At 40.8% G+C, this 20107-nt stretch overlaps 1 protein-coding gene across 1 annotated transcript in view; it reads left to right on the forward strand.

Annotated features, from left to right (window-relative positions):
• CERS6 (ceramide synthase 6) overlaps positions 1–20107 on the forward strand; it is a 150280-nt gene that overhangs the window by 676 nt on the left and 129497 nt on the right. The window contains exons 2-3 of the mRNA XM_014520802.1: positions 2044–2149; positions 7608–7738. Of these exons, the coding sequence (XP_014376288.1) occupies positions 2044–2149; positions 7608–7738 (237 nt within the window). The remainder of the gene's footprint in view (positions 1–2043; positions 2150–7607; positions 7739–20107) is intronic.

The raw sequence follows: 20107 nt of genomic DNA on the forward strand, positions 1-20107 counted from the left end.
TGACCCATTGACTTGAAATTTATGCCATATGATGACTTAAAGCGCTGTGTGGTTCCTGTATGGGCATGTCTAATATGATTTCTGCGTGCACAAGCTAAAATGTGATCACTGTACAAGGATGAACTACAGTAACAGAACTCCATTAATATGAACAAGGTGGATAAAAACCAACAATTTTTTAAAAATAAAATCAGAATTGTTTTAATTCAACCGTAATTTTTATTTTTAAGATGCTTTTAAAAAAAAGTAAACCTATATAAAGGTAGTTTGAATTTGAGATATGTTAAAACTCAAATATATCATCATGGAATAGGGATTATAACTTCTAATTATATACTATTTGACGCAATATATTCACATAACGTTTTTAGAAAGGTTTTATAAATAAGTCACAACAGGCCTTGTACTATATTAGGGGCCCAATCTTATGGGGTTCCCAAATGTTCCTCTATAGATTAGTAAAGATTAAAGGAAACCACTCAACACAATAGGACTCGGTGCTCAGTCTAGAAGATCCATTAAGCATCTCTGTGAAGCTTAGTTTCAGTTCTCAAACTGGATTTGTGTCTCCTTGTTAACAGCAGTATATGGAGATGAGAGAGAATTGACCTGATTACCCATCCATCAGCCCTATTGTCTGTCTGCAAGTTACGTGTACACAGAGTCAAGCCTTTACCTCTAAAATTGCCAAGTTTCAAGAAGTTAAATGAATAGAGCATTGTTGGGGGTGGAGGAGATCTGGGCAAGGAGGAGGAGTTTAGAAATAAGTGCAAGGAGGGAGGGGCAGTAGAAACAAAAGACAAACATTTTGAGCAGAATTTTGTTGAAATTGCAAAGTATTTCTGTAACAACCACGTTACAGCAGCTTACCTGAAGAAAGCAAGAGGAACCAAACTAACTTTCCTACAAGACATGCAATGGAATTCAGTAGTAGATTGTTTTGAGCAATATATTGAGAACTGACCTAATCTGATGACAAGTTGTGAACAAAATCATGACAAAATAGAGTTGACATAGCCAAAGTTCTCAACATTTGACTAAAGAGAAATATAGAACATATTCTGGCTATCCTGAAACCTATTTCCATAGCCTTGAACAAAGGTTATATCAAACAAGAATGCACTTTTTGTAGAAAACCATGATTAAATTGAGGCTTCCTGACCAGTGATTTAAATCCATGATTTAAATAGATTTGATTTAAATCAAATCCACCCTGAATATGAATACATTATCTTCAAGTATATGCAGGGCCATTCTTCCCTAGATGGAGATCTATACAAGTAATCTGCAAATGTGTTATGTAAATTGGGTTCTACATAAAAGAAAATAGTTTTAAACGAAACAGAATTATTGACTGATGTGGTTGAACTGTGTTTGCTTGATTGATTGAGATCCTGTACAACGCTAGAGAATTTTTTAGGGAGTACTTTTTCTTTCAGAAATCTCAAGGAAATTACCCCAAACCATTTCAATTAGCTCAGATCTCTTATTCTTACATTACTTAGCTATTTACTGATTTAGGTTGACAAAGCAACTCTGAAACTTCTAGACATTAAAGGCTTTCTTTGAAGTTTTGTTGCACAGATGCAGTTCTCTGTTGATAGCTGATCTAGAATCTGGTTTATTAAAAAGGCAATAAATATTTAGAGAAGAGTATTGTCTTGCTTTTCTATTGCACATAGTCGTCTCATTACAGAACTCAGTCTTGTACTTTTTCATGTTTTATGGTCCATTGGCCAACAACTTTCTATTTCATATGGCCCACAGTTTCCCTCTTCCTTCCAAACCTTTCTAAAAAGGCGCTTATGTTGTATTGTTTCCTTCATTGTACAGTGTCGATGTCTTCACTAGTGTATATATGTATTTGAGCTGTTGATGTGTTCGCAGTTATCTGATTGACCCCATAAAATTTTCAGGGCAAGGCATCATGACATTTTTATAACTGTTTGCCCATTACAACATGTCATTGATAAATAACTCAAGGATCTCACTTGATTTGTTTTCTTTTTCTCTCATTTATTTATTTATTTATTTATTTTGCAGGTTCATAGCAAAACCATGTGCCTTAGCTCTTAAAGTACAGGCCAATGGACCACAAAAAGCTCAACCTAATGCTATTCTGGAAAAAGTCTTCACTGCGATTACAAAGGTACTGTATTTACTAAAAAAAAAATTTAGAAAATGTTATAATATAAATGTTATATAATTACTTCGTGCTATAAAACTGGCTTGCATGAAGTAATTTTAAGCAAAAAGCTGTTAATGCAATGTTCATTTTTCATAATTGAAATCAGAAAATGCAAATATGAATGTTTCAATAATCACACTTGGCCATCATCAGAGCCTTTTTCATATGCAGGATTAGGCCTGGATTGCTGACACATTTACACCAGTGTAATTGTAAGCTGTAATTGCCCAGCTTCCTTATCATAGCCGGTCATATCTGTCTTCCAGGTTTCTAGCCAGTTTGTTTTGTGGGGCAACCTCGGCCTCACAGTAAACAAAACAAGCAAATGTGCAAACCACAAACAAAACCCAAATTTGTAATCTCTTTTCAGACGCTGAGAGCAGCAACCCAGGCTCTGTGCTTCTCCCTTAGCACTCTAGCCTTCTCCCACATATTCTCCTTCTGGAGCTCTTATAACCCTCTTTGTGGCCCCATCCTCATTTTAATACTCATCAGCTACATTTGGCTCCCAGTTTCCAGCCCGGCAGCCTATTAACTGTTGCCTCCCTACAGCTGCAGTATCAGCCCTTTGAAGGCTGCATCTCCTTATAGTAATTTTATATAACTTTTTTCATATTGATGTAAATTAAACTGCTGTCTAGAGTGGACACACATGCTGTTATTCCAGGGTAGCTGCTTGTAGTAGCCCCTATTACATGACCTTGCCCCTGCGTGGTAGGAGAACAGGTAGTCTGTTTGCATTTGAACAAATAACTAATCTGGGATTTAAGCAGGCAGTTTCAGTTAGATAAATGTGTGTGCCAGTGTAACTAGCACTGGTGCAGTTCTATCTGTCTTGCTTTTCCAGATTCCAATAAGTTATACCAGTAGGGGTTCGTCATACGTGTGATACAACTGCTGATCTGTCAAGTGCTGGAAAAGGCATAATACAAAATTCTCTATAAGTGTCATGTTAACTTTTTTTCTCCTTTAATTTCTTGGGGAGTAGGGGGTGGGGGAGTTTTGGGGAAAGTGGGAATAGTTACTCTATCAGTAATACAAAATTCCACTTTAGATTTTGAAGTTCAAACCTCTCTGAAATTAAGCTGTTGGTTAGAAAACAATTCACCTGTTTAACATTGTGAGGGCTATCCTTTGAAATAGAAAAATAATATTTAATAATTAAATTGGTATTTTCAGAATTATGTTTTATTCTGGAAAACAACCCCTCCCCCACCAAATCATTTTCTTCCTTTGTGCCTCTGTTTCCTTGCTGTCAGAGGTAGTCATGGGAGTGGATTGGGAGAGGGTCCATTTGTGAATTTTTAATCTTAAATCTCTCCTGGTTGCCCCAGCGGCAACTCCTAGCTCTGTCTAAGCCTAGGTCAGAGAACAGAGGGATGTGCCAGTCTGGAGCTGAATACAATGCAGCTGATGAGCTAGCCTGCAGATTATAGCCATAGCACTCTCAGAGCACTGGTACATGTGACAAAATTGCCATTTTTAGTGCTTTAATTGCATCATACTTTACACCTGTGGTGGAATATTGCACTTTAATTTCATCACACTGTACACATATGGCAGCATATTACAAATTAAATGTATTAAATCCCAATGCATTTTACTTTGCCACATAACAAATTGCAGCGATATATCCATCCCCGGGGTTCCGCAACTCAGGAGCCATTTGGCCTGCTGGTAGCTCGCTCTGTGATGGGGGGACACCCCCTGGGGCCACCTGGGTGAGGTGCTTGCAGGCTGGGGGCTGCACCAGCTAGGAGCCAGAACCCCACGTGGGTGGCCCTGGGGGGTGCTGACACTGGGGGGTTAAATTAGCAGTGAGGGACCCCATTTTGCCTCTCTGACAGAACCTGCCTGTGGCCAGGACTGAGCTGCCAGCAGCATCTGAGCTGTGGGAGGGCCCTGATCCTTCTCTCTGCAACAGCAGCAGCCCCTGGGGCTGGCCAGGCTGGGTGCTGGCTCAGAGCGGCTCAGGGCCTGCTGGCTGTGGGCAGGCTCTGCTGGAGGAAAAAAGAAATAGGATTGGACCCCTTGCTGTAGCAATGATGGAGCCCCTAAATTGAAATGGTGGATTTTTAATCATCACAATTAAAAACCCACCATTTCAACTTAAGGAAGACTAAACCCCCATCACATGTACAAGCGGCTTCATAGGCTAGGGACAGAAGTTACACACAAGTCAGGTTATGTGATCAGAAACCTGTAACTGAACAGAAATTCAGTGCACATAAACTACTTTCAAAATGGCCAAAACTGGATTAAAATGAACCTGGTTGAATGTAGTATCAGAATTAATTGATTGAGGTCAAACCGGTTTAGGGAACTTCTGTCCCAGACCTCTTCTTGGTTTAATTTAACTTGGTCCCCCAGTATCCCAGGATGCTTTGCGGCCCTGGGCTGGGCTGTCTGCTCCAGTGGAGCAGGGTTGGCCCCACCCCTCTTCTTCCTAGCTGGAGCACTATTACTGCTCCGGCTGGCTGAGAGGAGGGTGGGGGTGGGAAACCCTGTGCCAGAGTACCTTCCACTGCTCCAGCTGCAGAAGCGGTGGGTGTGGCCAGATGCCAATAGCCTGAGGGGAATTTTAATCCCCTCTCCCTCCTGCGGGGGTCTGCCTGGCTTTCTCGCCCACTCACTGCTCAAGCAGGAGAGCAGGGGCATCACAGAGAAGCAGGGCTGGCAGGGACTTCCAGAGGTCCCCTAGTTTGGCCCCTGCCTGAATCCTGGCCAGACCCTCTGACACTATGGCCTGGCCTGGCCTGGCCCCTCCATGCCCACCCTCAGCAGTGCTCATGGGCTGGCTCAGGTCAGACCTAGCCCCAGCCCCAGCCAAGGTGGACAGATGGCAGGGCCAGCCCATGGAAGTAGGGCCCTTCCCAGCTGGCTGCAGCTCTGACTGGGGCTGCAGGAGCTGTGAAATTGCCCTGGGTTGGCCTGGCCTGCTTGCCTCACTCAGCCTCAGATCCAGCCCTGGGTGAGGCAAGCAGATGGCGGGGCCAGCTGGGCTGGGCCATGGGGGCAGGGCCCTTCCCAGCAAGCTGAGGCTTGGGCTCAGGCCATGGGACTTGTGCACCTGGATTGCTTCTGGGCCCAGGCCGGGTTGGGCTGTCACAGAGCTGTTGTGTTGGGCAGGGCTCTCCCTTTCTTCCACTGCAGGGCTGGGGGGAGCCTCTGTGCGGTGTTGCCTTGGAGCTCAGGGCTGGAGAGGCACAGCCCTGTGCCCCGATGTGGTCCCTGCCAGCCCCACTTTTTTGTGATTTTTTTTTCCCCTCCCCCACCCCCCCATCTTGGGCCTGGGGCCAGAGTCTGTCCATGCCCCCGCTCTTGCTGCTCAATGTGTCGGTGTCAGCCAGGGGCTGGGATCTGGCCATGCCCCCCCTTCTCCCACCCTCCAAAAGCCTGGCAAGGGCTGCTTCACCCTCCCCCTCCAGGCACACCCTGGCTGGGGTCCCTGCAGCCAGGGTTCGGGTTTAAACCCCTCCCCAATCAACTCATGCCAGGGCCTGACCACACCCCACCCTTGGCTCAGCTTCCATCTAGCCTTCCAACCACTGCAGAAGGAAAGGAAGGGCTCTTTCGAGTGCCCCCGGCTTCTAACCTGAGCCACTGCAGGCATGTAGCTTCATTTTCAGAATCAAAAGTGAATGTCTGTTCACTTGCTTGTCAGTTCAATCGACACAGGTTAAGCTAACCTGCAAAGATTGAATTGATTTAGGCTTGGGCTTTTTAAATGTTTACTTAGCCATAGAGTACAACATTGGGATTTAATGCAGATTGTTTTGTCAAGATTAAAGATACAGGCTGGGAAAGATGAAACATGCCTAGAGAGTTATCAGGCATGTCTTCCTGCCCAAGTCTCTTGCCTGGGATAGCTTATATCCTATCCTTCTAGCAAGCATTGCTCCCAGGATTGCCACTGCATTTGATGCCTTTTGTCATGGTATTTAAAGAATGGTGACTAGATGAGCCTCCCTCTTTTGAAAGGTGCAGTACATCTCTCTCCTAGTTGCGGGTGGAAAAGGAATGGGAAGGTGCATCAGAATAATAGACTTGAAGATCCTGTAGAAAATAGCAAGTTTTTCTGTGTTCAGATTCGGGCAAATTCCTTCCAAGTCACGTTGGGTTGTGCCTACAGCCAGCAGAGTGAGAGAATCTCTTAGATTAGGAATGAAGGTAGCAAGATTCTTGCTGAGCTATTTCTGAATAGTTCTATGTTTTCCTTTTGAGGCTCATTGGAACCTTGTGTGATGAACTGGCTTCATGCCATTCTTGCAAAATGGATAGGGCTGGTTCTTGGATTCCAGCCCAGCAACCAGCAGGTAGGCCTGTTTCACAAGCCAGACAAAAGGAAAAAGTTGGCCAATTTTGTTGGTTGCAACTTGGACCAGATACTGCAGTCACACCCAGGCAAACTCCCACTTGCTGTAATAAACGCTACGTTGATGCAAGGTTTGACAAGAGTTTGAGTTGCTGCTTTTTTTTGCTTTTTTTTTTTTTTTTTAACTCCACTGTAAAACAAACTCGTGGAATGGATTAAAACAAGTTCAAGATTAATTTCTTCTTAGATAGATTCAAAATTGAAATATTTATCAAGATAGATAACGATTATAATTTTTATTCCTCTCTTTTTTTCTCCTCCCTTGTCCCCATCCCTGTAGGGCCCAGATACCAAATTTGAGTCTGGAGGGAATTTTATTTCATATTTATTCATCTGTGGAATATTAAGGGAACTTTTAAACCATCTAAACTATAGCAGCTCTTGCATTCATCCACCATGTCAAATTAGTTTACAGTAGCTGTAACATGCAGAATACATCTACTCCAGTGTAATTATGAAGCCATGTTTGCTGCTCTTGAATATAACTACATATAGTTAATTTTACTTAATATGTCTCTCTGTTACCATGGTGACTTCCTTTTAAAGTCATCACTTTTTTTTAATAACCTGTTTTTTAATATTATTCTTTAGGAAAATGAGTTGTATCCCTTACACAAATTATCTCTGTCGTATTAACACTTACAGTAATGGCATGTGCATAGATAGATGAGGCAAAGAGGCCTGCTATTAGGTTTTGTAGGCTCTTTTACTGAAGGAGTGCATATCACTTAAGCAGAGAATGCTTGAAAAAGTTGTATGAAAAGTTACAGTTACAACCTTCTGAACCTGTAATTATTTTTACAGTAATGTATTTCAATATATGGTTAATTTGCCAAAACAGGAAAAATATCTTCATACAAACTCATTGCTAGTTTTCTACGGCAGACAGCTATCGTATCTCTTAGTCCCCGGAGCTGTGTACAATAGGTTAATTCCTTTAAAGTTTGACTTGGGATGTTTCTAAGTTTCAAATGGTGGTATTATATCTGTTGTGAAGATGCAACTGTAGATTCATTTTTTTTATAATGACCTTCTGTTCTGCAGCATCCAGATGAGAAGAGACTGGAAGGCCTCTCCAAGCAACTGGACTGGGATGTACGTAGTATCCAGCGTTGGTTTCGACAACGTCGCAACCAGGAAAAGCCTAGTACTCTTACGAAGTTCTGCGAGAGCACGTAAGGAGCTGTGTTCTTTTCTTGCATGTTTTAGTATGCACTCCCATGGTTCTCCTTTCTTGTGATGGGGTCTCTTAATTTTAATGGCGCTCAACACATTTGGGAAAAAAAAATCTCCTTGACCTAGGTAGTGACTTGAGTGTGCAGGTGCTGATAGGTTGACGGATCCTTTTAGAAGGCTTTGAAACAATGTGTATAAATTAAAATGATGAAAATGTAGAGACGTGGGCATAGAAAGAAAAGCAAAGACTCTCATGATTTAAAATTAGGGGCTTGCCATCTGATTCTTAGGAACAAAATCATTTGGAAAAAGAAAATAACCAAGAGAGATGTATCTTTACATCCTGGCCTTCGAGTAGTACTATTTGACAGATGTTTGAGGTGAGAGGCAGAGATAAAAACTTGTTGGGTCATCTACTACAACCCTGTTACCAGTGCAGGACAGCTCTCAATCCTGCTCCATTATTAGCTAGCACTTCTAATTCTGATTTAATAATTTTGAGCAATTTAAGACTCCACCATTTTCTGTGGGAGGTTGTCCTGCAGTCTTCTAAAGTTCACTTCTAGGAAATCCTGATGTTTTAAAACTAGAATAGTCTCATATTGAGTTTTAGATAGAACTCTATTGTTTTTAGGTTCTGAATTACATTTATATGCTAACAGGATTTAGTGTATTAATGCTTAATTGGTACTGAAGGAATATAGAAAATTAAATCTACTTAAAATATTACATTTTTTTCCTAAAGGGAAATAAGTGATAGACATTTTAATGTATAATGAACATAAAGGAAGAACATTAGAATCTCTGTAAGATGTTTCTTCTTTTTTGTTTTTTTATTCAAAGAGCTGTCCATTAGTAATGCTGTGACATTGTGCTCTAGAGGTAGAAAGTCATATATTTGAGGTTAGAAAAATTGACACACAGTAGAGACTGATAACAAATATTGGTCTTACCACCTCCAAAACACTCTTTCTAGTCAAGCAGTCATATTATTGCTAACTAAAGAGTCCATTTACACATTCTGTTAGCAAGAGGAAAGGTGAGAGTTGGTGGAAGTTAGCAGAAACAGAATTTTTTTGGTTACCCATAGTAATAAAACATTAAAGAAACTGATTAAAAATTCACAATATACTATTAACTTGTGGCAATAGTGTGTTTTTCCACTTGTGCCACAGACTAGACTATTAACTCCTACATGTTTCCAGTGTATGTTTTATTATTTTTGTTTAGTTTCCTAAAGTTTGCTTTAGCATTCACTCCCATTTTGTGGGCGTAAAGGATGGGTCAGAATTTGGGCCCTAATAAATAATTAATGTGGTCATTTTATTCTCAAAACAAAACCAAAGATGCATTAATTATGCATATTATGTTAAAGCAAGGACTGAATGCAAGGGCATCGGGAGGTTATTTGTCAAATATATTGACATGCTGCCTCAGAGGTAGAATGATTTTTCATATGAAACATGACCAATCAAATAAATGTAATTTTCATTTAAATAAACAGAGAAATTTCATTTCCAGGACTCTTAATTCCTTTTCTTCATATTTTACAAAGAAAATCCCTTATTTTAGTACTTACCTAAATCCAAGACCAACCCCCCCCAATAAGATTCTATGAATGGAAAACTTATTATAATTATTATAATTTTCCATGTATAGAGTTTTTATTAATGGGTGGGTTGCCTTAAATTTGTCCCCTCCACCACAGTGGTGGGGAAAGCACCAGTAGTAGGGGTAGGCAGCCTATCCCCATACCTTTGCTGCCTGAATCTCCCAGCTACTTGCCCTCCTTGCTGCTGCATGCCACACTTCTGGGTGCCTCTGTGCCAGTTCCTGCACCACCGCGTACCTCCTACGAAGTCCTTCACCACAATGGATCCCACACCACCTTACACCTCTGTTCTGTTTAGTCTTTTAACGTCCCATGCCTTGCCAAGTGGATTCCTGATGCGTGGTTCCCTCCTGCCACTTCTAACTGCAGATACTTCATACTTGATATTTGATTCTCAGACAAGTGTAGGTAGGCCTGTGCAGCATAAGCCGTGGGTACGTTGTTGAAAGACTTGACCAGAGACCTAAGCCAAAGCTACAGAAGTCAGAAGTATGGCTAAGCAGAAGGCCTCAAAAGTCTGTGTCTATGTGACTGTAGTGTGAACCTTCACAGATGTAACAACTAGCTTGTTTAGCAAAGCAAAGGAAGCCCTTCATGTGTTTAATTAGACACAGTCAAACAGCACAAGGCCTAAAAGGAAACACTAAGGAAGAACCATACAGCAAATAATCTAAATCCTCTATATTGTAGCTTCATCTTGAAATAATTAGAAGTAGTGATTTGATGTAACTAAATGTACTGAATGTTATTTTGCTATAATAGATGTATTTTGTTAGAATGCTTAGATAGGCTATTCAAACAAACAAAAAAACACAAAGCAGCCTTAGCAGACCATAGGCTAAGGTGGACAAGTAACAAACCAGTGTGAAACAGCATTCCACAGTGGGGATGGAAAGGAGATAAGGCTCCTTTTGCTTTCTCAAGGATATAAATCCCCACTAATTGACATTTTTCAGCGAGACAAAACATTTAAATAAAACCAATTGGAGATCATTGATTAGACTATTACAACTAGCCATCTATAAATACGGGGCATAAACTGGAGGGAAGTTTGGACTTACACTTTTGGGACTTGTAATAAATTTGGACTTCTCCAGAGCTCAGTAAACTAACTCAGGTACTCAGGGGAACAGAGAAGCCTGACTAGCGGATCTGTTTCTTCCCTGAAACCAACACTTACATAAGCATTGTCTTTATTGATCCAAATGAGTCTTTGCAATTGCATATCCTAATAAAGCGTTCAAGTTGCGACTAGAATGGTCTCACTGGTCAGTCAGTCTTCTCTCAACCACAGTTAAAATTTAGCATAACACAAGGCTTTGTTTTCCCCTTGTTTGAATGGGTTTAAAAACTCTCATCTTGGAATTGAGTAAATAGAGTAATAAAACCAGGGTAAGATTATGAATAAATGTACATTATCCTGATTACCAACAACTAGTAGTCTTGATAAAGGTAACAATTTTAATTTGTGAAATCACTACAGAAGACTACTTTGTTGTTTATCAACAACTTTGATTAATTTTTCTACAGGGATTGTGGTGGTAAATTTTTATTCTGTTACATTAACATTTTGAAAAAGACAGGAATTTGAGAAGTTTTCTAAAGCTTTTTAAAAAAAAATCCAGACAAAAGAAAAGGACAAATCAAGAAGTAACAGCAAGGCCGTTAATTTTAGTTCCCAAAATTAAGTGCCCTCTTAATTCAGCAAAGACCTCATGGGCATTATTGCAATTTAAATACTTAAATACTATGTGCATGATGGCTATGATAAATATTATAAACTGGTTGGAAGCTCAGCAAAGTATGAATGTTGGCCAAATTCTGTTTATATGTGGTTCTGACAGGATTTACCAGGAGCTACCAAACTTCTTCATAGGGAGGGAATATTCCTATGTTCGTAGATTTGCTGAGAGAATGTGTACTTCCACCATTTAAAATTAGGGAGCTATTTTTAAGCGCACTTACTGATATGGGAAACCACGCAATACAATAAACACCATCAAATGATAACCTCAAAGTCGCATGTTCAGTTTTTGGTCTGTCTGTTTACTGGCAATAGAGTTCTTGGAAACTAATCTAAATTATGTGCCAATTCCCTTTCCTCTTCTCAATAACCATCATTCATTCACTGTCTAGTTTAATGTATATCCATCCACACTGCAGTACTGGACATACTGCTACTCTCAGGAAAGCTAACATTTGGAGTCGACAGAATAAAAATCCCTCCATCCCAATTCCATGTACTACTCACAGCTGTTAGTGTAATAAGAGAGGTTTTCGAGATGAACAATCCATATGTGGGCAGCTACTTCAGAGGCACAGGCTGTATAAAGCATATATTCACATTACGTTTGGGATGGGTGCTGGTGGCCTTCATGACATCACTAGTAGGGATTGAGTAAATGGTCATGTGGTCCCAGTGAAGGGCAAAGGAACTTTTAAAATGTCCTTTCGTAAATGAGTGCACACAGAGATAAGGTGAAGTGATGGTGACTCCCACCTGCATTTTTTACTAAGAGTAGGTCCTGGGCTTCCAAGAATGCTCTCATCCTTGTCACTGACTGAAGTAATCAGCTGGTTTCAGGGGGATAAAAATACAAGGAAACATCAAGTGTAGAGCTGGGTTAAATAAACAAACAAACAAATAAAATGCTACTTTACTGCAATCAAAATATTTTTCTTATCCAGCATGGAATTTCTGTGGAGCCGGATATGACAGGGTGGGAAAGAGACATGGATATTTGCAACTGGGATATGGAATTAATTTCTGCTCCCCCCCGCCCCCCCCCACTCACACACACACACACACACACACACATGTACGTTAATGATTTTTACAAAGGGGTACAGCTCCAACAGATGAAACTGGGTTACAGATTTAGCCAGTGGTTAACATGCTTGCCTTGGATGAGAAAGGTAGGTTAGAGTCCATGCCCCAAATCAGCAGAGCGGGGACCTCAGCCTGCATTTCCTATATCTTGGCTAACTGCACTAACCTCTTGCCCTCCCCACCCCAGTTCCCATCATTCACTCTTGACATTTTTTGAGGCGGGGGAGGGAGAACTTTAAGTTTTCTTCCTCACTGAAATTAAAGCAAGTTTCAAAACCTTTACGCTTTCTGTTTTTCTTTTAACTTGGCAATGCCTAAGAAACTAGTAAATCCTGTGCTGTCTGTTGCTAAGAGAAACTTGGTTATAAAAGACCTTTTGTTTATCAATATTAATGTCTTCCAGAAATTATTATAATTACAAATTTATGATTTCTCCTGCTGAACCTACAGCAGGGATAACCCCTAGGGTATTTTAAATCTGAAGTCTAGGTTTTCTTCATCATTGTCACCACATTAGGCAGGCCACTGGGAATGGGGCTTTAATAGTGTCGCCCATCTGCAAACGCAAATATTATGGTGATGAATGCCATGGGAGTGCCTGTACATAAGATCAAATAGTATCTGTAGGAACCAACTGAAGTATGTGGTATCTCTTTTTTTAAGGAGAGGAGAAACATACTAGTTTACAATGATTATTTTAAGTATTGGCAAACAGATGGGCTGTTTCATCAATACTCTGCTTCTTGTCTAACTGTATCTAAGATTTAGCAATAGTATTTTGTATAAAAATCAAAAAGGGGATCCAATAATTTTAATCTTAGCTTTTTCTTAGGGCTAATATATTTAACCATTTCCATGTTTACTGTCCCTCAGCTAATATAATCAGATTTAGAAAGATTCATGCTGCCACATAGTGGGAATTTATTTTGGCAGCAAACAGCCAGAGATAGCATTCTCTTCCTTATGTGATGGACCCAGTGGTTTAAATGCAGAAGGTATATAGCAGACACTAGTTGGTAGGAACATGTTGGTGTTCTCAGGCTGTATTACTCCTAAATGGTAGTTGCTGTTAGAGAGAATGTAATTTGTATGCACATTATGGTAAATGTCCTCAGGAAAATCGTGCTGGTAAAAGATTGTTGCTCTTACCGTGTACTACCACAGACACGCATCAACTATATTAAGGAGGCCTTGGATCTTCTGTCCTGGCTTTCTAGACTGCTGTTCTTCTCTATTCTTCCTTTTTTCCCCACATGAACAAAGGGATTTGCAAGTTAATCGTTCTGGGCCTACAATAGGAAAAAACCAGGAGACAATAAATGTGTAAAGGGTATTTCATGACTGGTGAAGCATATGATAGGCAAGTGGGTTACCAGTGCATTTGAGCATGTTTTGTATTGTGATAGCAGATGAAAGAAAGGGGATTCTATCTCCATATAAGAGCAATGGGCACAGCCAGAACACTATCCATCCTACTTTAAGCTTTCACATCTCAGTAAGGTGAATTATGATTGCTGTTCCTTCACTTTTGTTCTTTTGAATTTTTTTTCCATGTGAAATGTTTGCGGGGGGAAAAAAAGGCCTACAGGAAAGAAAACTGCTTGTCATATCCTTCGTGTGAATTTTTTGTGTAGTTCGTGATTTGACACTTTTCTTGAATAGTAGAATAATTTCCTTTACAAAATTCTAGTGGTGAAATAAGTTGGAAGACAGCTGCATGGATGCTGAGTATTCAGATCTGTGCTGGTGGGAGTCTTAACAAATAATCAGTCATGCCAGTAATGTGTGTCACAGTAATGCTGTAGCAGAAAAGCAGGAGACAAAAAGCTCCTAGATCTGAATTTTGATAGCCTCAGGCCCAATTAAAATACCCAATATAACATTTTTAATTCAGTGCTCTTCAATTTGCAAGCAGAACATGATGAATGGTTAATATAAAGACCTTGTTACATATTACTCTGTGACCCACACAAATATTGATCGGTGTTAGTGTGTCTGAGTTTAGAGCAGTCTCACATTCAAGCCAGCGAAGGACTGGAGGACTGAAAGGTAAGCCCCCCCCTGCCATTCCAGCCCCGCCTGGGTCCCCGTGCCTCCTGGGAATCTCCATCCCCACTTGTGGTTACCCATGCTGTCTGTCCTGCCTGCCTGGACCCCACTGTGGCTGCTGCTGGGCTGCTGTTCTTCTGCAGCCTGAGCCAGGCTCAAAGCACAATGGCAGTGGTGGCTGAGCAGCCAGATTAACCTTTTTCTGTCTGTGCAGGCAGCCACAAGTAAGTATGTGTAAAGCAGGGACGGGGAGCTGTGAGCACGGTTCTGTGTGGGCAGGGGTGCAGTGGGCCCAATCCAGGCCATGGACGAGGCCTGGAGTGAGTGGGGTGTTTACACTAAGGTACAGCCTAAAGTTGGGTAACAGGGATCAGAGATGATCCTGCCTTGGAGTGGTGCAATTTTGACTGCTTAAAACTAGTTTCAGATGTTAATGCAAAGGCATTCCAGGGATTAAAAGCAATAGGGGGTCTCCAAAATTACTGTGTAACAAGGCCCTAATACTGTTTTGTCAACACAAATTTTGAACCATTTAATTTAATGCACAGTAGCAAACTAATCAGTGTTTAGAAGAAAGGATATCTAGTTTATATATCTAGTGCTAATAGATCCAGGGTAAGTGACTGTTGCTTTGTGTTCAGAGTGCAAATACAGTGTGTATGTACAAAACAGGGAGAGTTGAGGCAGTTTCACCAGCAGAGCATTGTTTTATCTTACAATGACTACAGATCAAAGACTCGTGCATCCAAAATCTGCCACTCCTTTCCTTTATAAATCCTTATCAGATTTTGTTTTTCTACTCTTATGCTTGTTTCTGGTCCCACTGAAACCATTTCTGCTCATTATCAGTCCCCAAATGCATTCTTTCTACCTCACTCTTCAAGAAACTGACCTTATTTTAGGATTATCTGGGAAGCCAAATTCAGAACTGATATTGGGAGAGTCTGTAAAGGATATACTATGAAAAAGACCTCACAAGCAACCCCTGAATTTACCCCTGAGTCTAGATATGAGTGTTGTGGGGTTTTTTTGTTCTGTTTTTTTTTTTTTAAAGGACAACTATGGAGGTGTCGGAGAAGTACCCACAGGAGCAAGCAATTCAGAGAAAATAGTTTCTAGGTTTGAAGGTGCTGCGTGGAACATACGGAGTTAACATCAAAGAGAATATCTTTTCTGTATGGTAGTAACACCAAAGTGGCTAGAGAGCTCTGATGGATTCCCCTCAGAGTTTCCTTTGTATTCTTGTGGAAAGGAAGGGACCTTATCTTGTGAAAGAAGATGAGGGTCAGAGCCACAAGCTCTTCACTGAGTAGGAGACAACTGCCTCTGCTGCTACTTAGCATCAAGGGCTCACTGTAACTACCCAACTGATGGACTCCTGCAGCCCTGATTGACAATGAGACCTCTTGGTAAGAGGCAGCTGCCTTTCAAAGGAGATATACCAGGGCAGCAGACTAAGCTTCTGCATAAGATTGCAGGAATCCTTGTTCAGTCACCCTTGGCTCAGGTGCTAGAGTGTTGCAGAAAGGAGTAGTTGCTCTTAGGGCTGTGTGAAGCTTCAGTCACTGATTCGATTCAGTGGAGATTTGGCCTGTTTCAGCGGCTGAATCTCCGTATTCGAATCTAATCAGAAGACCCTTTAATCTCTCCGAATCGAATCAGAAACCTCCAAATGATTCAATGATTCGGACATAGACACAGCTTTAAATGTTTTTTCTATATGCTTCAAGGTACTAGGCGGCTAGTGAATGCTGAGATGGTGGGGCAGATGAAGCGTCCCACAGAAGCACAGGGGGGTCCTCAGCATGCTCGGCAATGGACCCAGAAGCACTTCCGGGTTTGCCGCAGAGTGCATGGGGGACCCCCTCCCCTTTGCCTCCCAGCTTGGCAACTGGTGCCTCTTGGGCCTGGGGGTGGCACCCAGGGTCCCTCCGTGGCTGATTGTCAAGCCAGGGGGCACAGGGGGTGGAGGGGTCCACTGCCAAGCACGTGGGGGGGCCCCCCTGCGCTCCTGTGGGACACTCCATCCTCCCCACCATCTCAGTATTCACGAGCCGCACCTGGTACCTCGAGGTATGTAGAAAAAACATTTAGAGCTGTCTATGGCCGAATCGCTGATTCACCGAATCAGCATTGAATCTTCAGATTCGGATTCAGCCGAATCAAATCGGGACAGTGATCCGAATCAACTAATCGAATTACCGTCCCCCAAATCGGGCCGAATCCAAATCGAATGTGGCCTGCTTCGCACACCCCTAGTTGCTATCTAATTAAGCTGACAGGTGAGTCCAGTCATTGTAACCAGGTCTGAAGAGGGTGAAATCTCAGAAGGGGAAACCTTGCTAACAACTAAATTCAGGGAGGAATTTTAAGCTGAAATTTGTATTTTGATTACCAAGCTCCTGTTGAGGATGTGGTAGACACTTGGCCTGTTTTAGTATGGTGTTATGGTGGTAGGAGATCTGAATGCCTAAGAACTGGCTCCTTCTGGGGAGCCATCATTTTATTGTTAGTAAGTTTTTTGGGTTTTTTTTATTTTCCTCTGCAGGTTTTGCAGATTTCAGTAGGTCCCTAATTATGGAATGATAACAATATTTCTGAGACTATCTGCTACCCGCTGTGGCTAACAAATATTGCCTTGTGTTATTATAACCTTCGGCTTTTTCTTGCACGTTCTGTAAATAGACAACACCAGTCTCTCCAAGAGAACAAGGGAAAAAAATGACCCAAATAATGTTTATGTATCATAAAGGCATTGGTGAGAGCAAGTAAATGAATCACCAGAAACCCAGATCTGGTGTAAACTGATATTGTTTTCTTAACAACCTTCAGGGAAAGGAGTCACAACTTTCTTGTAAGAAAGATAATGTATGAAATGAAGCTGTGCATTTTTAAAAATCCAGAAATGCCATAATAAGGATAATTGAAATCAAAAGCTGATGCTTGTTGTTATCAAATCTTGTAACTTCATAAATATTGTGATTTTTTTTTTCTTCCTTTAAAGTACCAACAGTTGAAGCTGGATGTCTGTCAGTGAATCAGCTTTCATTTTCATTTTACTTTCATTTTAAAGTAAATTTCTTGCCATAAATGTGGTGCTTAAATGATCCAACATCAAAAGCTGAATTAAATGAATCTAAAAAAACCCTTTTTTTTTATAGCTAATCTTATGATTTTGGAGTCTTTTTCATGATTTTTCAGCACTTGGAGTTGCAAGTACTGGATTCTTGAATTCTTCAGTGTTGCATTCTTCAGAGAACATTTAAAAGATCTTGGGGCTGTTGCAAATCCATACAGTAAACATTTACAATATACTGTGATGGCACACATGTTAATCTGAAGCTTTGATAAGATGCAAAATGTACATTACAGTTTCTTCCTCAGGGCTTTGCTTAATGATCTCTTTGCTTTCCTACAAGTAATATTCTTTATTGTGTTTCCACAGCAATCAAAGACATCAACAAAAATGTGTTATGAAATATTTTTCAAGGCAGTAGGTAAAATATCCTTAATTATGGGAGGCAAGGCATTCTGTGCTTTGGGAAACAGACTGAAAAGGATTGGACTTTGCCTTTGGGCAGCTACATGATTTAAGTAACTTGTACTTGTACTTCAAGCCAGTTTACATTTCCTCACACTGTTCAGCTTGTAAACAGAACCTAAGATAGACTCACCTGTACTTAAATAGACTAGATTAAGTAGGCCAGAGGGAGAGGGAAAGTTTATATCAGTGGGTCTGAAAGCCAGTGGAGCTGAACTAGCTTACTCCAGCTGAGGATGTGGCTTGTGAACTGTAAATTAATGCAAACTTAAGCTACAGATTGATCTCCAATCTGGAGCAATACATAACAAGACCCAACAGGTGGGAGCTGAAGCCAGACAAATTCAGATTTTTAATGTAAAGAATGGTTAACTACCATTTTAATTAATTATCCTCAAGAAAAGTCAGGAGTCTCCTACATCTTGCTGTCTTCTGATTTCTTTTGAACTTTAGCCAACCATATTATTGGGTAACTGGATGAAATTAAGGATTTGTTTATACTGGGGCAGCATTATGATCTGATGGGGATGTTTTTGAGCACATCTCACTAACTGTGTCCAGTTTTGGGCCCCCCTACTACAGAAAAAATGTGGACAAATTGAAAAGAGTCTTGCGGAGGGTAGCAAAAATTGTTAGGAGGCTGGGGCACATGACTTCTGAGGAGAGATGAGGAAGCTGGGATTATTTGGTCTGGAGAAGAGAAGACTGGGAGGGATTTAATTACGGTCTTCCACTACCTGAAAGAGGATGGAGCTAGACAGTTCTCAATAGTAGCAGATGATGGAACAAGAAGCAGTGGTCTCAAGTTGCAGCAAGGGAAGTTTAGTTTAGATATTAGGAAAAACTTTCTCACTAGGAGGGTAGTAAAGCACTGGAATGGGCTACTTAGAGAGGTTATGGAATCTTTATCTTTATAGGTTTGGAAGACCTGGGCAAACAAAGACTTGGTAGGGATTATATAGGTAGAGGTGGTCTTATTTTGAGCAGGGGGTTGGACTAGATGACCTCCTGAGGTCCCTTCCAACCTAATTTTCTATGATTTTAACACCCTCATGTTCACATGCTCCAAGCTTGAAAATGAGGCTGCTTCCAGATGATTCCCGTCAGCTGTCTCTTGAATATGCAAGATGGAGGTCATCAGCAGCCATTAAGGGTATTTCACCAATATTTCTGGGGCTAGAGTGTGTTAGAGGAGCCAGAGGGTGGGACATGCGCTAGTATCTCACTGCATTGTAGATGTACCTTAAGGGATGTCTTAATGAAAGGTCAAACCATTAGATGATCTAATTTTCCATCCTGGTCTAAACTCGATGAATTGTTGGGCAGGGGATTGATATATCAGTTTATACAGGTTTAATAATATCATCGATACCAGGAAACAAATAACAAAATAAAAGGCTAGGCACTATATTGCACAGTTGGATAAACCTTCTTTGAATGTCATTATATAGCTCTTACTCAGGTGAGCTCTTAACTGTGTCAAGAGGGAGATAACCGTATATTTTCCCCTCACTACCTGACTCCACAGTGAAATACATGCTTGGATGCAATCCAAGCTATTTCTTTGCTAGTTTTAAATTAGTATTTTCATTAAATGTATGCTATCAAAAGTGTGTGTAGTGCTTTTCAAACAAATGCAAACAGTGAATGAAGACTATTTCAAAATGAGAATGGGAAAGATCAGGGAGGTGTTGGGAGAGGAAAAGGAGGGCAGATGTCACTTTCATACATAATAAAAATATATCAACAAAAATATGTGGCATTATAGAGAAAGTAAATGAGGAAGTTTAGCTCTCCCTGTCTGATAATAGGAGAATAAGGGTTACTCAAAGCAGACAAATTCAAAACTGCTAAAAGAAAGTGCTTAGCCTGTGGTACTTGATGTCTCAGGATATTCTTGAGGACAGTATTTAGTTAGAAGCAAAGAGGGATTGAAAACATATATGGATAATGAGAATATTCAGTGTTGTGTTGATGTACAGATAGTGACCACAAATTTTTGGAGGAGCTATGTAGTTCCTTCATATTCTTGATATTGTGCAGAGGTTAAATATAGCCAAATAGCAGTATGAAAATCAGTGGTGAAGGATAATAAATCCTTGTGTTTTCATGGATAAACTAGTTAGTAATTTTTAGGGGTCAAGATGATACCCTGGGGGGAGGGGGGCAGGAAATTATCTTCTGTCTATGCTAATGTTTATTGCACCTTTGTCTACAGCATCTAGTTTGGTCACTGTTAGAGATGAGCTGCTGTACCAGATGGATCACAAGTCTGATTCTGTAGGGCATTGCTATATTTTAAATTTACCCAGGAACTACTTTTTTAAAGGTGATAT

Source organism: Alligator sinensis, unplaced genomic scaffold (genome assembly GCF_000455745.1).
Source record: "Alligator sinensis unplaced genomic scaffold, ASM45574v1 scaffold143_1, whole genome shotgun sequence".
NCBI lineage: Eukaryota > Metazoa > Chordata > Crocodylia > Alligatoridae > Alligator > Alligator sinensis.